This window comes from Chaetura pelagica, unplaced genomic scaffold, assembly GCF_000747805.2.
Source record: "Chaetura pelagica isolate M959 unplaced genomic scaffold, ChaPel_1.0 scaffold963, whole genome shotgun sequence".
Classification (NCBI taxonomy): Eukaryota; Metazoa; Chordata; class Aves; order Apodiformes; family Apodidae; genus Chaetura; species Chaetura pelagica.
Window position 1 is genome coordinate 1,103,667 of NW_009952705.1, and position 18,534 is coordinate 1,122,200.

The window sequence follows — 18,534 nt, forward strand, 5'->3', positions numbered from 1 at the left end:
AAGACGCAGCTGGAGCACATCCTGCTCCGGCCAGACACCTACATCGGCTCCGTGGAGCTGGTCACGCAGGTGCGGGGCGGGGGGCGGCGGGGCTGAGCCCCCCCGGCTCCTCGTGCTGGCGGGAGCTCGTTAACCAAAGCACAAACATCTGCTTTACAAGCTGATGGCACAGAAGGGGGTTGTAGCTGGGGATTTATGTAATTTTTTTTTGACTTCTTTTCAGCAAATGTGGGTTTTTGATGAGGACGTGGGCCTTAACTACAGAGATGTGACCTTTGTGCCTGGCTTATACAAAATCTTTGACGAGATTCTAGGTAAGGTGACCTGCGAGTCGATGACTGACAAGTTATTAATGTCTAAGAACCTGAAGCTAATTATGGGAACTTAACAAACGCCCTTTTATCTGGTTGCATTGCTGACCAAGTAACGTCTGTTGTGTTATTTGATGGATGGTGTTCACAGAGCACGTGGCTTGTTGATTGTGCTTGGATGTATCAGATACTGATGTCCTTCCATTAGCACTAATTAACAGTAACAGATTCCTGAGATGATGGCACACTCTATTACAAAACCAATTTCATTCAGCCCAGAATTCTCCTTTGTCAACTTGTAGTACTTGTCTTTGTAACTTGCCAGGTATTTGCATACCAAGGTGGTTATTAATAATACTGTATTGAATTTTTCACTCAAGCTACTGAAGACACTTCATAGTTAATAGTTTTGTCTAAATTGAGAGGGTAATATAATAACAATAATCATTCCATTCCAGTCAATGCTGCAGACAACAAGCAGAGGGATAAAAGCATGTCCTGCATTAAGGTGTCAATTGATGTGTAAGTTTTCTTTCATTTTTGTTCCCTGCTTTCCTGAGCCAAGTGTGTGTGATTTGCTCACTCGGGCTCTGCAACTTAGACCAGAAGTAATTCACCAGTTGTGAAGGCTTTTCTTTGAGTGGTCCCTTGGTCTGGTACAGAGTGCTGTGAAATGGCTGCTGTGGTGGCTTATTTTCATTTTAGCCACTTCCATCTTTTCTTCCTTTCCACCTTTTTATTCTGCCCTTGAGCACAGATAGAGGATTTTTACTTGTGCTGATGCATTTATCTGTAGATTTGAGCATTTTTTGTTGACTTGTCCTCCCTCTGCTGGCAGTTTCTGCACTTGCTGAACAGAGATTTGCTCTGGATGAAATGGTGGCCTTTCCCCACAGCTTTTGTGTAATATTTATTTCATAGCTCAGCCATCTGCAGCCTTAAAAACACACGTTTTGGGTGTTGTTTTTTTCCTCCCCCTAGAGAGAACAACACGATCATGGTATGGAACAATGGAAAAGGTATTCCAGTTGTTGAACACAAAGTGGAGAAGGTCTATGTACCTGCTCTTATCTTTGGACAGCTGCTAACATCCAGCAACTATGACGATAATGAAAAGAAAGTCACAGGTAGGGAAGGCTCTCAAATACACACTAATATTTCTGGGCAGCCTGTTTGGTTTAAATGTGTGAACTGAAGGAGGAGAAGGGATCCTTGATGCAAAGTGAAAATAGCATTTTGAGTCCATCAGAGAGAAGTCTCCATGCTCCATTTTCTAGTAATAAGGGTACAAACGTGGAGAGCAGGAAAATTCTTGAATGCTAATCCTCATTAATTATGGGTTGTTAGGATATTGTTTCTTATTGAGAGTTGTACTTAGATTTTGCTGAAGTGGCAGAACTCCTGTAAGCCTGGAATTCTTTTGGGTGACTTTGGACAAAGATAATAGCACAAGGCTGCTTTCCTTCTAATTCCAGGTGGGCGAAATGGTTATGGAGCCAAACTGTGCAACATCTTTAGCAAAAAATTTACTGTGGAAACTGCATGTCGTGAATACAAAAAGTTATTCAAGCAGGTATGAACACTTCTCATTTCAGGAAGGCTATTCCTGAGATTTTCAGGTATTTTCAGTTGGTTTTTTTTCTGTTCCACAATCCTGGGCATGACATGCATTCAGTGCACCATGACTACAGTAAATCTGGCCCACAGATACTGTGCCACCAAATATAATTCAAAGTAATAGTGAAATGAGCAGACAGAATCTGTTTTTTAACCAGTTTTGTGTTGTTGTTTGTTTTTTTTTTTAACTTTAAAAGTATTTAAAACTCATAAATCAGCTTATAGCTGTTAAAAACTAAGCTGGTTGCTCGTGTGTATTAGACTTGCAACTCACAAAATATCCCTTCCTTAGACCTGGACAGACAACATGGGAAAGGCTGGTGAAATGAAACTGGGATATTTTGATGGAGAAGATTACACGTGTGTCACATTCCAACCTGATCTGTCAAAATTCAAAATGGATATTCTTGATAAAGACATTGTAGCACTAATGTCTCGAAGAGTCTATGATATTGCTGGATCCACCAAGGATGTCAAAGTTTTCCTGAACGGACAGAGGCTGCCTGTAAGTGAGCACTGAAAAGAAACAGTAATATCTATATTTCTAGTGTAATTCTCCTGCCATTTAAATGGTGAGATTTTGTGGAAGCAAATTACATCCTCACAGTAAAAGGAAAAATTGCAGGAGTGATTTCTCCCACCTGCTTTTCAGGAGAATGTGAATGAAGTGTTTGTAGGAGCTGTTACAAATGAGCTGCCTGCTGTGATCTGTCTGCAGGTGAAGGGATTCCGCAGTTACGTGGACCTCTATCTGAAGGACAAAGTAGATGAAACTGGGAATCCTCTTAAGGTCATCCATGAGGAAGTAAATTCTCGCTGGGAAGTGTGTTTGACTCTAAGTGAAAAAGGCTTCCAGCAAGTTAGCTTTGTCAACAGCATTGCCACTACAAAGGTAACTCTTCTGTCAAGCTGATGCCGTATTCTTCATTGTTCATGTTCTTGGCTATTTTCAAATGTATGTGCACAAAAAACACTCAGTTGCTCAAGGCTGCAAATACTGTGCTGAAGGTTTTAAACAGATACATATCCTGTTATCTTTTCACTGGAGTCACGACCAGGTCTTTGGTCCCTTTCCCCATAGGGTGGCAGGCACGTTGATTATGTAGCTGACCAGCTGGTGGCTAAACTGATAGATGTGGTGAAGAAGAAGAACAAAAACGGAGTTGGAGTGAAGCCTTTTCAGGTACAATGTCTGAACTCCCCAGTGGGAAACACCTCTGGCACTACTGCAAATTGTAGCTACAGCTTAATGTCTTACTATGTTAATAATACGTATTTCCATTGTACAGGTAATAGATCTATAAAATTGCCAATTTTACAAGTCTCATCTTGTCCAGTTTAAGCCAACTCACAATACTCCCTTTGTGTGGCTGATAGGTTTTGTGATCAGAACACTCTAAGCCACCCTAGAGGCACTACAACTCGCTGTCTGTTAGATAATACCTATTTAGGCTGAGAGCTGCTGGTTCCTTAGCATCCCAAATCATACAACATTGTTCATGAGTGTTCATTATCTGCCCTAAATTCCTGCAAGGCATCTAGGAAGATTCAAAACCACTCAGTGATAACCATGTTGTTCGTCCCTGTGTGACTCTGACAGCCAGAACGTGCTGCTGGGGCTGAGCTGAGTCTGTGTAACATGGTGCTTGTATTTAACAACAGGTGAAGAACCACATGTGGATTTTCGTGAATTCCTTAATTGAAAACCCAACCTTTGACTCTCAGACTAAGGAAAACATGACTCTGCAGGCAAAGAACTTTGGCTCAACCTGTGTACTGAGTGAAAAGTTTATTAAGGGTGTAAGTATTGATGTACATGGATAGCTGAGATGTCAGTAAAACTGTACCTTACGTTTAATGCAGCAAATAGGTACTTTGGAAGTAATGCCATGAACTAAAGAAAAGTGTATAACTTAGAATTATGTCCTTGATAAGGCTTTTCCCACAATTGTTTTGGTTATTTTTGTATTGCAGGCAGTTGGCTGTGGCATTGTTGAAAGTATCCTAAACTGGGTAAAATTTAAAGCTCAGAGCCAGCTGAATAAGAAATGTTCAGCTGTGAAACACACCAAGATTAAGGGTGTTCCTAAGCTGGATGATGCCAATGATGCTGGTAAGTGTTTCACATTCTTTGTAACCAATTCATTCAAAGACAGTTAAAATTTGTTCCAATTGTCTCCTAAAGATCATGAAAAAAACTGTAATTATAGTTTATCCCCATTTTTCAGTCCCATTTATTGTGTCTGTCCCCATTTTCTATATGCAGTGCAACAAAGCCTCTGTTTTCAAAAGTATTCATTCTCATTCAATTTATGCACGCTTTGATTTTGCTTCCTAATTAGAAAATTGACTTGATTTTTTGTTTTCTTTTAGGCAGCAAGAATTCTTTGGATTGTACACTTATCCTGACCGAGGGAGATTCAGCCAAAACACTGGCTGTCTCTGGTCTAGGAGTGGTTGGTAGAGACAAATATGGAGTATTTCCCCTTCGTGGGAAAATGCTCAACGTCAGGGAAGCTTCTCATAAGCAGGTGAGTTGGTTCCAGTCTGTGCTGGAAGGTGTGGGGTGCTCTGAGCTGCAGCCTGAACACCATAACTCACATAAGGAGAGTCTGAAACAGCCAAGTCCAGCCTCATTTTCAGCCTCCCTTCCTGGTTAAGTCCTTGGTGTTTTGCTTGAAGGGATGGTGTTGTGGACTAGAAAATGTTTGGAATGATCTAGAGTAATTTAAGCATTAGACTTCAGTTTAGAAATAATAAATTTCTAAACAGAAAAAAAACACTCTACTGATGAGACAAAGCTCAGCCATTGGTATAGTTATGGATAATTTTAGACTTTTTTTGAGCTACATTTTAAGTCTGAAAGGCAAGTTTTTATTCCCTGTGATCTTTTCCAGATTATGGAAAATGCTGAAATCAACAACATTATTAAGATTGTAGGGTTACAATATAAAAAGAACTATGAAGATCAAGAATCTTTGAAGAGTCTTCGCTATGGGAAGATTATGATCATGACAGATCAGGTGAGGTTCACTAAAACCGAAACATGGGAGAGGAAAAAAACTACTTGAATTCAGAAGAAAGAAGAAAATGCTGCCTTTCTCCTAGTGCCGTTGTTGTACCAAGACCTCTGTATTTGTTTCTTTTTATCATTCCATATTTCAGTAGGTCATCATATCTTTTCAGCCACAAAACAAAACGGATAAAGTTGAGGGGGGAGTAGCATCACCAAGGAGCTATACACTGTCTTTCCAGCCTGCTGATTCTAGGTCCTTGACCAGTCCTTGATATCTTTTTTCACCAAGAATGTGCCTTTTCTGTTTCTCTTAATTTTTAGTAGTTAAACAATGCATGATCACCTGCTAGAGTGAAAGTTAATAGGAGCAGTTAGCTGGAATTACAGAATCATGTGCTATGAAGCAGACAATTGTCACTTCCATCATGGCCCTGCTTAAATATGTTGGGTTTTTTTTGCCTTGATTTCTCTTTTTAAATCAGGATCAAGATGGATCACATATCAAAGGTTTGCTGATCAACTTCATCCATCACAACTGGCCATCTCTTCTAAAACACAACTTTCTGGAGGAATTCATTACTCCCATCATAAAGGTGAGGGTTGGGTAGATGCTGAGGTGAATGAGGAAGGGGTTGGTTGGCCCAAATTGCCTCTCGTTTCACAGTTACAATGTTTGTCCACTCTAGGTTTCTAAAAACAAAGAAGAAATTGCATTCTACAGCATTCCTGAATTTGAAGAATGGAAAAGCAGTACACCAAACTACAATTCATGGAAAATCAAGTACTATAAAGGTTTGTAGAAAACTTAATATGGTGAAATTAAATGATCCAATTAAGAGCATTCATGTTTAAATTCAGGCTAGCCCTGCTTTTGCAGAAAGGGTTTGGGCCAGGTGGCCTCCCAGGCTCTTCCCTTCCTAAGATATTCTGATTGCAAATACATGTGACACAACGTTTAAAAGTAAGGAAGCCATAAACTCTAACTGGATAAAAACCACAATAAAATCTCTCAAAATGGAACTGTGATATGGTAAACCTTTCTTTCAGCCCTTTTAGGCAATTATGCTCAGCTTTATGTGCTGTTTTCCTCAGTACAGTCCTGGTGTGTGTACTGTTAGTGCTGTGAGCTCAGTACTCCAGAAGTGCTTAATGCCAATAAGAAAGGTGCCAATTGCAGAACAATGGCTGGATGATGAGGAATCATTTCCAATTTGCAGTTAAATCATTTCAGATATCTACAGGAGTTGCAGACAAAATCCAAAAGTACATCATGCAACTGAATCTGTAATTCTTGTGAGTTTAGTGATACATCTCATTCAAAGTTCCTTAAGTTTTTCAGTAAGTCATCCTCATGCTGCACATCTCTATGGTGCATCACAGAAAACATTTATTTGAACTGCAACTTAATTTGAGCAAGAAGTTGTTAGGATTAATTAGTGTTGTCTCTGCAGGTTTGGGTACCAGCACATCCAAGGAGGCTAAAGAATACTTTGCAGATATGGTGAAACACCGAATTGTCTTCAAATATTCTGGTCCTGAAGATGATGCTGCGATCACCCTGGTAACTAACACTTGATTTAATTGCTGACTTACTTCCTTTGGTATTCCACTGTCTAGAGTGCCCTGTATTTTCTCTTAAAATGCTCTTAGAGGCCTTTGGGCTTGAGATGATCTCTTTGTTACCAAGGCTACGGCTTTAGTCTAAAGCGGTAGAAGCAAATCTGTCCATGGACCTCAGGCCAAGAGTACCCTTTTAATGATGGTTTTTAAATATAGCTCAGAACAAACTAATCACTGCAAACCAATTGACATTTTCAGACACAATAGTAAATATTCCTTTAACATTTTTCTGCATGTTCTGCTGCAGTTTTCTCCAAGTCAGACCTTCACTTTCTCCCCCAGACTTTCTTGTAAAATGGTTCACCAGTGGATTAAAACAGTCCCTGCTTCCGTGAACTTCTTCACCTTCAGCAGACATTGACTATTAAAAGTCTTCTGAGCTAGTAGGCAAGGCCAAATTCCCAAGTTTTTCCCTGAAAATATTAAGAGAGAAATCTACTTTAGTTTTCCATTATTGTGTTAAAAATGCACAAATTTAAACTTCACTGCCAAGGCTCCTAAAGATTGGTGGAAATTATGCTTTTAATATATTGAGCTATGTGAACCTTTTATTGCACCCAGGCTGTTAAGTCACCCTGTTTAGTGTGTTGTTCTCCTGGGTAAACTCTTCCTATATGGTCCAACAGCACAGAGCATGGTCTGGAATTGAGTTCCTTTTATTTTGTAATGCACAGGCCTTTAGCAAGAAGAAGGTAGAAGAGCGAAAGGAGTGGCTGACTAATTTCATGGAGGATAGAAGACAACGGAAGCTGCACGGTCTGCAGGAGGTAAAAGGTTTATGTGGATGAAGGGAACTGGTTTCCTCTCTCCCTGGGGCTGTTCTCAGCTTCACCCTGGCAGGGCAGAGCTGCACACAGCTCCCTGAGTCACTCCCTGGATTACAGGACAGCTGAAATGTTTTCAGGATTTTGCAAAGCAGCGTCTTCCCTCATCAGTGTAGCCTCATTGTTGGAAGTCCAACAGTTAACAGTTCACTTTTTTCTCTCAAATGACTTTATCAATAGGGAAATGATAGCTCTGTATGAAGACTTTATCTCTCAAAAAATGGGCCTGCCTCATGGGAAGTAATGCCTCCCTTGGCCATGCCAAGAATGTTAGCACTTGGACTGTGTTTAGCTCATCTGCTATTTAGCTTGGAGCTTCCATTGTAGTGAAATCAGTGAAGTGAGAGCTAAGGGACAGATTAGACTTTGTGAAAACTAAGAGAATCTTGCACCTGTTTTTCTTAGGAATACCTGTATGGGAAAAATACCAGTTACCTGACATACAACGACTTCATCAACAAGGAGTTAGTCCTGTTCTCTAACTCAGATAATGAAAGATCCATCCCATCACTGGTGGATGGTAAGTTATTTCAAGACACTGATTCTGCACAGTGCATTCCCCAGAACGGAATAAATAAGTGTTTTCATATCGCAGCATCAGAATCAGGGCAACCTGAGTTTTCAGGGTTCTGAAGTCCCTTTTCTGGTGTTCACATTTTTTTAATCTTTGGGTTAAGTGTCTTGTCCATTTTGTAGTATATGATTGCACGTGCCTGACTCTGCTGGTGCAGAATTTTTGGGTGTATAAGTAGCTCTTAGTCTCTAGAGAGCAGAAGCCAAGTGAAGCACTTTGTGCACTCTACTCACAAGGTCTTTTCTTTTTTATACAGGTTTGAAGCCAGGTCAGAGAAAAGTTCTGTTCACGTGTTTCAAACGAAACGATAAGCGGGAGGTGAAGGTTGCTCAGCTGGCTGGTTCTGTAGCTGAGATGTCCTCATACCATCATGGTGAAGTAAGAACCTGGCCTCGTTGTGCAAAATGCTTATTAAATGAAGGGAAAAAAACCCTGACTTGACAGTTAAGATGCTTCTGCAGCAGGATTAGATGTTTCAGTGTAAAAGCCAAAGCAAAGGGGCTGTATATCTGCTATTGATACTTTGATATTTTTAGCTTTGAACCTTCCTTTGTTGCAGGCATCGCTGATGATGACCATTATTAACTTAGCGCAGAACTTTGTGGGCAGTAACAACCTCAACCTGCTACAGCCTATTGGTCAGTTTGGCACAAGACTGCATGGTGGGAAAGACTCTGCCAGCCCTCGATACATCTTTACAATGCTCAGGTCAGCATGGAAGATTTCTTGCTGTCTTAAATATTCTTAGCATGTTACTGGATTCAATTTAACAGCTTTTAAGATGAAGTATTTCTTTTTTGCCTTTAAAACTTTGGACTGCTTGCATACTCAGAGTAGCAGCAACTGAAGTGAGGTTTGGGTCCTAGATTCAGATATGTAATCTTGGTTATGGTCCTGGAGAATAGAAAGGCATAGCAGAGAACATGGAGATGGGAGCAAACACAAAGGCAGAAATTTGGGTAGGATAATAAAAACTGAACTTGAGTTGGGACAGTGGAGTTCTGAAAGTACCATGCTATTGTGTCTGTGACCTGATGGTCACTTGGGTTGAACTTGGTCAAATCTGTTACTTGAGCAGTGTATGGTTGTACTAAAGCAAAATATATAGAGAATTTGAGCCTTTCTCAGATTTTAAACTCCTGATTTACATACTTAAATAGGAGGCTGGAGTCCCTCATAGTGGAACCTGCAGAGATGGGTGGGATTGCTGAGGGTGCATCCCTCCTTGGAGTGTTGCTCTAGACAGACCCCCAGACTGTAGGGCTGCAGTTGCAGGGTTCTTTTGGCACGGTGATCACTGTTCTGTAATGAGAATTGGGCTTAAATTGCCTTTTCTGTTCCAGCCCACTAGCACGGCTGCTGTTCCCACCCATGGATGACCATGTCCTGAAGTTCCTTTATGATGACAATCAACGTGTGGAGCCAGAATGGTATATCCCCATCATTCCAATGGTGCTGATAAACGGGGCAGAAGGGATTGGTACTGGCTGGTCCTGCAAGATTCCCAACTTTGATATCAGGGAAGTTGTGAACAATATCCGCTGTCTGATGGATGGGGAGGAGCCATTGCCAATGGTAAAGAATCTGCTTCAAAACATATCACTCATTAGTTTATTCAGCAAATACTGGAGCATTTCATGCAAGTGCTTCAAACCAGAAGCATCAACACAAAGCTGAATCCTGTTCTTCTCTGTTTAGCTCCCTAGTTACAAGAATTTCAAAGGCACGATAGATGAGCTGGGACATAATCAGTATGTGATAAGTGGTGAAGTGTCTATCCTTGATTCTACAACCATTGAGATCACTGAGCTGCCTGTCAGAACATGGACACAGGTAAAACACAGTGAATTTGCTCTAGGAATGTATCATTTGCCCTTTAAAACAAAAGGGGTTAGGGGGTTTGGAGTTTTTCATCTCCATGGAGAGCCAGGGGTCTGACTGATTCTTTTCTCAGACTTACAAAGAGCAAGTTCTGGAGCCAATGTTAAATGGGACTGAGAAGACACCCCCACTGATCACAGACTATAAGGAATATCACACAGACACGACAGTGAAGTTTGTGGTGAAGATGACTGAACAAAAACTAGCTGAGGCTACGGAAGTGGGGCTACATAAGGTCTTCAAACTCCAAACGAATTTAACATGCAACTCCATGGTATGTCATAGGTTTTGCCAAGCATTCTTGGTTTAACTCTGACTGTGTGGATAGCTGCTGCTGTGTGTAACAAATACTCCTTTGCAGTAACCTGTTCACTTTCATTTCTCTGCTGTTACTGGGCTTAAATCAGCTTTCTAAATATACATTCAAAAGGTCAAGAGACTGGCTTGGGAATGGTTTTGCCTGAAGGAGTCAAAGTGATCTGAAACCCCCAGTTCAGAGAGACCTTTGTTGTGACAACAACACTGCCATTGGGTGCCGGGATTCAGACAATGTGTAAAGTGGTGAACGATGTTTATCCTACAGATAGCTTCAAGATTCAAGTAACCTTAACCCTACTATGTGTTCTCAAGAACTTGGAAATTCTAAGATTGTCTCTGCTGCTGTGCTTGCAAACTGAAGTCATTTCTAAAACAATGCTAAGGTTTTATAATTTGTTGGCTAATCATTCACTTGTACTGTCACACCTGCATTAATTTTTCAGGTAATTTTCAGTGAATTTAGAAATCAATTGTATTACTGTTTGTTCATCCAGGTTCTTTTTGATCACGTTGGCTTTCTCAAGAGGTACGACTCCCCCAAGGATATCCTGAAGGAGTTCTTTGAACTCCGGCTCCATTACTACGGGTTGAGAAAGGAATGGATGATTGGAATGTTGGCTGCAGAGTGTGCAAAGCTGAGCAACCAGGCACGCTTCATCCTGGAGAAAATAGATGGCAAAATAGTGATTGGTAGGCATTGTTCCTGCTTCCTTCATGTATGAAACCAGGAGAAGAACTTGGTGCTGCCTTGACTTCTGTCAGCACCCCCTCAGCACTGGACTGGCTCTTAACAAACTACACCAGAGCTTATCTCTCTTTTCCAGTAACATACAAGAGGAAAATGCTTCACAGAGTACTTTGGGTCTACAAAGCATTATGCACTTATTAATTCAAATGGGATACATGTACAGCTTTCCTACTGTGTGCTTGACACTCTTTTGAGAGTAGAATTTTTTAATATAGTTTAGCAGTAATTCCTATGTATTTCTGCTTCAGTAGGAAAAGAGTTAAGTACTGGTAGGGTTGGAAAGGGGCAGTGTTTTCTGTTCAAGTGCAAACTCCTTAAGAACCCGTATCTCTCAATGTTAACTTTGTGACCCTCTGCAAAAATACTCCAAATCCTGTTCTTGGTGGATTGGGGTTTCAAACTTAGCAGATACTCAAGTTAGCAGCATCTGAGAATCATGTGCTAGAAAAAGAAACAGATCTTTGTTCCTAGCGTTCAGATTTTTCAATCAACTCTTCCACCTCGGTCTGAAGGGCAGTCTGTATTTCCCTGGCATTCAAGGAGGAAGCAGCTTGAGAAAGTGTCATAAGATGCTTTGTGGTTTGTGTCTGAAGGCAGCCCAATAATCCAAATAGCCTCTCTCTTTTTGAATTGACTCAGGAAGAGAATTCCCTTGAAATGCATTTTATTGGGTTTTTTGTAATAAGCAGTTCCAAGGCTGACAGAGCTTGTTTCATTTGTATTTGTATCTCATGGTTGATTGCTTCTGCTATTCTAGCTGAAGCATTTCTGTTTGTTGGGGCACTTACACCACACATTTCCCAGGTGAAGTCTAATGAGGTTCAAGCTGTACCAAAGCCTTTCACTGCTATCAGGATTTTTTTTTCTTCCTCCATCTTCCTACTTATTATTGTGAAACCTTTTTGATACCACCACACACCTTATTTTAGAAGTTCAAAAACTACTTAGGGCAGGGGAAATTCATATATGGAAATGAAGAAGAAAAATATTTACAAGCCTCTGACAGATGTTCCTAACAGGCATAAGAGTAAACCTGACAAATCACCTCCTAACTAGAAACTTTTAATGTGTTATTTCAGGCTCTTCCACAAGTCCCACCTCTAATGAGGAAAGACTATTTTAGAGCCCAATAGGATGCTGAGCTGCCAGAGCCACGGGATCCAAAATTTTAAGCTCATCTGTCTTTCTTAACAGTGGTGGGTGGCAGTCACTAACTGACCATCCTGAAATGTCTGTTCACAGAAAACAAACCCAAGAAAGAGCTGATTCAAGTTCTCATCCAGAGAGGGTACGAGTCTGATCCAGTGAAGGCTTGGAAGGAAGCACAAAACAAGGTAATACTCCAGTCATCCTCTAAATAGATCAGCACTGACCCCTCTTGCTACAGCTTCATCATTCGTAGGAAGAGGCCCAGGTTGCTTTTCAATTTCAGATGCAGGAACTTGTGTGTCTGGTGTGTCTGAGGTAGGAAATGTGAGACAAACAACAACTCACTCTTTTGTTTGGAAGGCACTGAGATCTAGAGCTGGGGTTTGAGTCTGTGGGGTCAAGCCCTCTTGCCACAGCCATTTCTGTTGTTCCTCAAGGGTTTCCTTCCACCTATGGGACACAGCTGTAGAAAGGCTTGTGAGCAAGGTGACAATTTTAAGCAGCCTGAGGAGAGAATCTGAACTGACAAGACACAGAGGCCAAACAGAGTAGAGCAAAAGAGGTGGAGAATTGTTTTTGCAGAGAGGATCCCTCTGTGATAGCAGCTGAGCTTTTAACAAGTATAACTTCATCTCTGCCCATTTCTGTGTTGCTGTAGAGGTCTCGGACACCCAAGGTATATGGGCTACCTGTGATACAGTCCAGACTTGGCCAAGAGCCCTATCCTTGTTTGTCAATGCATTTGCTGACAACGTTTGTTTTAAATCCGCATTCAGGGAGAAGAGGAGGAGGAGGGAGAGGAGGAGGGTGACAAAGAACCAGCTGCAGCTACTGGACCAGACTTCAACTATCTGCTGAATATGCCCCTCTGGTATCTGACTAAAGAGAAGAAAGATGAGCTCTGTAAGCAGAGAGATAACAAAGTATGTTCCTTTCTTATAAAAGCATTGCTATATAATTTTTTTAATGTTTGATTAAAACATGTAACTAATGATTATCAACTGTGATTTCCTTTAGGAAAATGAGCTGCAAAACCTTAAAAGCAAGACGCCCAGTGATCTGTGGAAGGAGGACCTTGCTGTCTTTGTTGAAGCACTTAATGTATGTCAGTGTTCCCTGCGTATGGCTGAATCCCCTGTAGACTTATCCACCAGCTCTTTATTGACTTACTTTGTCATCACAAGGAAACTAAAAATGATAATTCCCATGTCTTGCTCTCACTGAGGAGAACAAAAGCTTTCTTCACCTTTCCAGCTTGGATAGCAATAGCACTGCTCTGAGCCAGGGAGTCAAACCAGCAAGGTGGCCATTGGAAGGAGGTCAATTACCAGTCTGAATAGTAAAGAGACATTTTAGGAGGGCTTGAGGGAAAACTAGTACTAGGATTTAGTCTGCTGAGATGTAGATCGATGGGCTTGGACAGTGAAAAGGTGAGGGAGGAGCTGGACTTTACTGAACAGAGCCCAGACTGTGGGCAGGTGTCTGCACATCACACCTGGTCACTGCCTGGGTTTCTTCTTACTCAGGAACCAAACCATACCTCTGGCTTAAATCATTGCTTGGAAACACGCAAATCTGTACCAGAGTAGGAAGCTTCACTTAAACTGGTGGTGGGAAATCTCAGCAAGTAGAGAGCGTGTTAGTGGTGAGTTGTTCCAGTCGTGCATTGTTTTGTTGTGTTCTCATGGTTGCATTACTTGGTACTCACCTCTGCAGGCAGTGGAAGCCCAGCAGACACAGGATGAGATGGCAGGGTTGGCTGGTAAACCTTTGAAGGGGAAAGGAGGGAAAATGAAGCCAAAGAAGGCCCAGCTGTCTGAAGTCCTGCCATCACCTCACGGCGTGAGGGTCCTGCCCCGGGTAACTGCAGAGATGAAGGCGGAGGCAGAGAAGAGAACTAAAAAGAAGATAAAGGTAACAGGGACATTCCCAATCCTCAGTCTTTCTTTACATCGTCTTCACTACAGTCCTACAGCAATGCAAGTTCTTGTTAGTTTAACTTGTCCTGGTGAAGCAGCTATTCAGGGTGAGGGACAGAATCTTAGGACATGGAGAACACTGGAGATGGATGTTGCTCAGTCTAAAGGAGAACAAGTTCAATAATGTATCAAGAGATGGCTTAGAGGGAAACCTTTTGGCAAGCACATGTATCACCCTGTCAGAGATGGGTTGGTAGCTTATAAAAGAAAAGGTAAATGCAAGTAAAGTCATTTTAGGTGTCCTGGGGATTTCAGAAATCCTCTAGCAGGGAGGAAGCATAACTGATAAATTCTCTTCTCTGCAACAGCCTTTGCATTCCCCGTGATGCCTTCAGTCACTTAATACCATTGTTGTTCTCAGTATTAAGCAGATAAATAAGATTTAAATCTTTTTACGGGGCTAGTTGAAATATTCCATTCAGACATTTGCAACAGAAAATTCAAATATCCCCTCCCCTGTTTTGCCCTGTAAGCCAGACTTTGCTGCTCCTTTCCTACAGATGGTTCCATCTAACAGTTTTTCCAAATAACTTGCACTGTTGTTTTTAACCCACCCTGTTCAGGGCTGCATCCTCCACACACACCAGCAGAGCACGCAGGACTGGGGACAAAGTTCCTGTTTTTGTTCATGTTGGATTTTGTGGTTTAAGTCACCTGATCTGGGGCCAGATCTTGTCTGATTTCCTTGGCTGTAATCAATTTTACATGTACTGTGTTTCACAAGCTCAGATTTCTTATCTCACTGACTTGCATGCATCTAAAATAAGTGGTTCCTTTCTGCATGCCTGTGTCCCTCTTCCAGTTTTGTGAGCTGACCCGTGGTCTGTTTGGTATCTTGTATCTTCAGAGTGAAAAAAATGAATCTGATGAGAATCAAGAAGGCAGCACCTCAAGAGACAAGGAGCCTTCAGGCCTTAAGCAGAGATTAGTGCAGAAGCTTAATGCTGGGCAAGGTAAATGCTTTCATGTGTTATTCCATCAGTGGAAAGTGAAAGGAAGGGTTGTAAATTTGGTTATCTGACCTCTTCCTGAAGGTGATGAGTAACATCTAGGATCACTATTTTTGGAAAAACTAGGTGAGAGAGCGAGTGGTCCTGGATAATGGTCAAGTGGGATAGATTCCTATTTCTCTTTGATGTTTAAGCCAGAATCCTCTCAATTTAGTAATGTATTTCCAAGATGAGCTTGGAATGCTGGAAGTTTGCTGGTTCATCCTGCCTCCCAATATTTTTTAGGTACTAAGAAACAGGCCACTCTACCTTTTAAGCCAGTAAAGAAAATGAAGAAACGAAACCCTTGGTCTGACTCAGGGTCTGATTCAGAGTCTGATTTTGAAGCACCTCCCCCAAGAGAGAGAGTGGTTCGCCAAGCAGCAGGTGAGTGGTGACACAAATGCAGAAGAGGGACAGTCAGGGGGGCAGAAAATTGAACAGACTGTTCAGAGAGCTCCCAAAGTCTGAGATCTCAGTCAGAAATCATTTTCAAGACATCTCCTTGTTTAACTGTATAGAACAACTCCCTATTTCTGCCATTTGAGCAGATTTTCATAATGTTTTTCAAGGAAAAGCAGAAATGGGCAACTAAAGAAACAAGGTTATTGGTTTTAATTGCCCGACTGTCTTAGCAAATGAAATGTGCTGGTGGTGAGTGCAGAATACCCTGGGGATCTGGAGTCTTCTCACTGGCAATCTCAGTATCTGCTTGTTTTTATTCAGATCTTCATTTTTTTTATTAGCTGCAGCTAAAATACTGAAAAATAGACAGGGCTGCATCCTGCCAAATGTGTAAAATAGCATCTGTGTCATTCCATCAGGCAAAGTCAAGACTATAATCAGCTCGGACTCAGATGAAGACCTCTCCAACTCAGATGAGGAGCCTGGATTTCAGAGCAACAGTGCAGACAACACTGAGTCAGACACAAGCTCCAAAGGGAAACCTGCTCCCAAGCCCAGAGCAGCTCCAAAGTGAGTAGTTCTCCATATAGACACTGGAAATCAGCTGTGCTTGTAGCATGAAGTCTAGATAGAAATTTATAACTAATTTTCTTCTGTCCACCTATTTAGTCCATCCTAAGTTGAAAAAATACTTGGGGTTTTGTATTCTAGGGCAACCACTGAGAAACCAGCTAAAGCTCCCAAGGAAAAGCCAGCACAAAGCACTATCCCTGGTGAGTACAAGACCTTCTAAACTTTGTTGTTGTTCCTGAAGCCCCAGGAGAGAGCCCTGGGAGCTGTGGGCAGTGTTTACACTACAAGGACAGCTTTAGTCACGGGGTCTTGCAAAGAGACTTTGATGCTGGGGTCCAAGCTGGTCTCAGTGCACCAGACTTGTCTGTTTCTGACTTGAATGTGTGATTAATCCAATGTTAATACTCGTTCCTTTTATAAAGTGGCTCAGCATTATTTCCTCTCTAATGTTTATAGTCAAGAGGAGGTAATTTGACTGTTTCAGACTTACTTACTGCTTTCTTTATTCTGTTCAAGTCCAAGAAGTTGCAGATGAAAACGTGAGCCAAGCTCCTGCAGCTCCATCCATCTCTGCTCCTCTCAGCAAGGCCGGAACTAAAAAACCTGCAGCTAAGAGGCCCATCACCACAGAGGGTAAGGCAAAGCTTGGTGAGAGCATTTTGAGGTAATGGCTGTTATTCCTGTGGGAAACAAGTCTGAGTGATTTTGTTAAGGCAGTCAGAGGCCTGAAAAACTTGACTTGTCATTTCAGAAAAGATCTGAGGTTTGTGGCAAAGATTGCTGAGTTGTGGTCATTTTTAAAGAGGTTTGTTTCCAAACAGATCATGTTCTAGTTCATCTCAGACACGTTTGAAGGGAGTGAATTCTAGTTTGGGAACAGGAAAAGTGAATGCTTCCTACAGTGCTATGTAATACTTGGCAGAAATAATCTAAGTGGAATTTGTATCTTGCAGTCAGTGTTCTACTTCATGTCTTTCTGGGAAGAAAGCTCCTGGGTAGCCTGCTTCCCAGGAAGAAGAAAAGCTTCTTTGGGGTAGCTTGATCTATTTAGTGCTAACTTGACCTCATAAATCTACAGCATTTGACTCAGGTTTTTTAAACTGAACTGCCCAGAGTCTTTGTCAAACTTTAGAAGCTGTTTTGCATATTCCATCACTGGCTGGTTTTGATCCCAGCAGTAAAGTACTATGTTACTTCACACCAAAATAGCTGTTTCTTCTACTTCCAAATTGAGAAAGCCTATTATCATTCAGGAATGGCCTGCTCCTTTCAGCTTAACTTGGAGACATGCTTCAAGAGGCTGTTAAAAAATTGTCAAAATATGGGTAAGAAAGAACTCCACAAGTAACTGCTCAGGATAGAGGGTAAATTCCTTCCTTCCCTGTGCAAAAGTTTTGAAGGTTTAAGCTTGGCTACACAGCCGTGAGAGTTTAGGACTTTTCAATCTGTAATAGTCTGGAAATTGCTTTGAGTACATTTTAATTTGATGGTCTAAATGAGAACTGAGCAGATAAACAACCTCATTCCTCATCCTCTCGGCAAGGAACAGTCTCTGCAGCAGCCCAGGCTGCAGGGTGAGGCCCCAGGCTCTGGCCTGACTGTGCAGCACAGAGCCCTGTTGGTGCTGGGAGGAGGAGAGAGGAGCAGGCAGCAGAAGGGGGGTCTAAACACTGAGCTCTGTTTCAGGTTACCAGCCATCCATCATGGATCTTCTAGCCAAGAAAAAAAAGACTGTGCCCAAATCCAGCAAGACAGCAGCTAAGGAGGGATCCCAGAAGACAGTAGGTGACAAACCCGGCCCAGCCAACAGCCGAAAGGTCATCAAGAGGCAGCCAAGCTCTCTGGATTCAGATTCTGATTATGACTCAAAGCCTTCCACATCAGTTGCAGCAAAGGTTTGTGCCCTGCTGCTCCTGGGAGCCCAGGGGTACTGTGACACAGGGGGTTGGTGGTTCTGGAAGCACCTCCTGTGTGACCTGTCCTTATCACTGGGTGTTTGAAGGGGTGTTGGGTGCACATACAGACCCCAGGGTGTTGGTTTGGCCTCATCAGTCCCCACAACCCTCCCCCTGTGCCACTGTGGTGAGTTTTATGCTAATTGTGTGCCCTGTTTATGCTCAGATTCATGATTCACATGTGCTTTCCCTCCAGAAATCCAAGGTGGACGATGATGATGAGAGCTTCACTGTTGATTCAGCAGCTGCTGGGGGCAGCTCCGCGGCAGCCGCGCCCCGAACCAGGCCTGGACGTGTCAAAAAGCCCATCCGGTACTTGGAGGAGTCTGATGAGGATGACATGTTCTGAATTTTTGAAGATTTTTTAAGATTTTGAACTGCTGATCCAAACACATCTACCAATCAGCCTTCAGCAGAGCTCTTAGCAACCCTCACCAAAGAGCTGGTTGTAGATTAGTTTGGATCAACAGTTAAGTTTAAATTAGGAAATATTTTCACTTTATTTAGGCTAGTCCAAAAATGTTTTTTACAAGTGAACACAAGTCTATTTTTCTTTGTTTTAAATAACTTAGATT

General features: G+C 41.9%; 1 protein-coding gene across 1 annotated transcript in view; it reads left to right on the forward strand.

The window, feature by feature from the left end:
• Positions 1–18,308, forward strand: part of TOP2A (topoisomerase (DNA) II alpha 170kDa) — a 19,088-nt gene extending 780 nt beyond the window's left edge. The window contains exons 2-35 of the mRNA XM_009994217.1: positions 4–69; positions 224–314; positions 770–833; positions 1,293–1,438; positions 1,787–1,884; positions 2,221–2,433; positions 2,647–2,820; positions 3,010–3,111; positions 3,591–3,728; positions 3,903–4,041; positions 4,302–4,459; positions 4,826–4,951; positions 5,427–5,537; positions 5,631–5,736; positions 6,396–6,505; positions 7,239–7,331; positions 7,794–7,908; positions 8,219–8,340; positions 8,522–8,670; positions 9,306–9,537; positions 9,661–9,795; positions 9,917–10,117; positions 10,656–10,851; positions 12,152–12,243; positions 12,835–12,981; positions 13,076–13,163; positions 13,779–13,972; positions 14,885–14,990; positions 15,273–15,413; positions 15,851–16,001; positions 16,143–16,204; positions 16,521–16,637; positions 17,691–17,899; positions 18,156–18,308. Coding sequence (XP_009992519.1) covers positions 4–69; positions 224–314; positions 770–833; positions 1,293–1,438; positions 1,787–1,884; positions 2,221–2,433; positions 2,647–2,820; positions 3,010–3,111; positions 3,591–3,728; positions 3,903–4,041; positions 4,302–4,459; positions 4,826–4,951; positions 5,427–5,537; positions 5,631–5,736; positions 6,396–6,505; positions 7,239–7,331; positions 7,794–7,908; positions 8,219–8,340; positions 8,522–8,670; positions 9,306–9,537; positions 9,661–9,795; positions 9,917–10,117; positions 10,656–10,851; positions 12,152–12,243; positions 12,835–12,981; positions 13,076–13,163; positions 13,779–13,972; positions 14,885–14,990; positions 15,273–15,413; positions 15,851–16,001; positions 16,143–16,204; positions 16,521–16,637; positions 17,691–17,899; positions 18,156–18,308 — 4,545 coding nt within the window. The remainder of the gene's footprint in view (positions 1–3; positions 70–223; positions 315–769; positions 834–1,292; positions 1,439–1,786; positions 1,885–2,220; positions 2,434–2,646; positions 2,821–3,009; positions 3,112–3,590; positions 3,729–3,902; positions 4,042–4,301; positions 4,460–4,825; positions 4,952–5,426; positions 5,538–5,630; positions 5,737–6,395; positions 6,506–7,238; positions 7,332–7,793; positions 7,909–8,218; positions 8,341–8,521; positions 8,671–9,305; positions 9,538–9,660; positions 9,796–9,916; positions 10,118–10,655; positions 10,852–12,151; positions 12,244–12,834; positions 12,982–13,075; positions 13,164–13,778; positions 13,973–14,884; positions 14,991–15,272; positions 15,414–15,850; positions 16,002–16,142; positions 16,205–16,520; positions 16,638–17,690; positions 17,900–18,155) is intronic.
• The last annotated feature ends 226 nt before the right edge of the window (positions 18,309–18,534 follow it).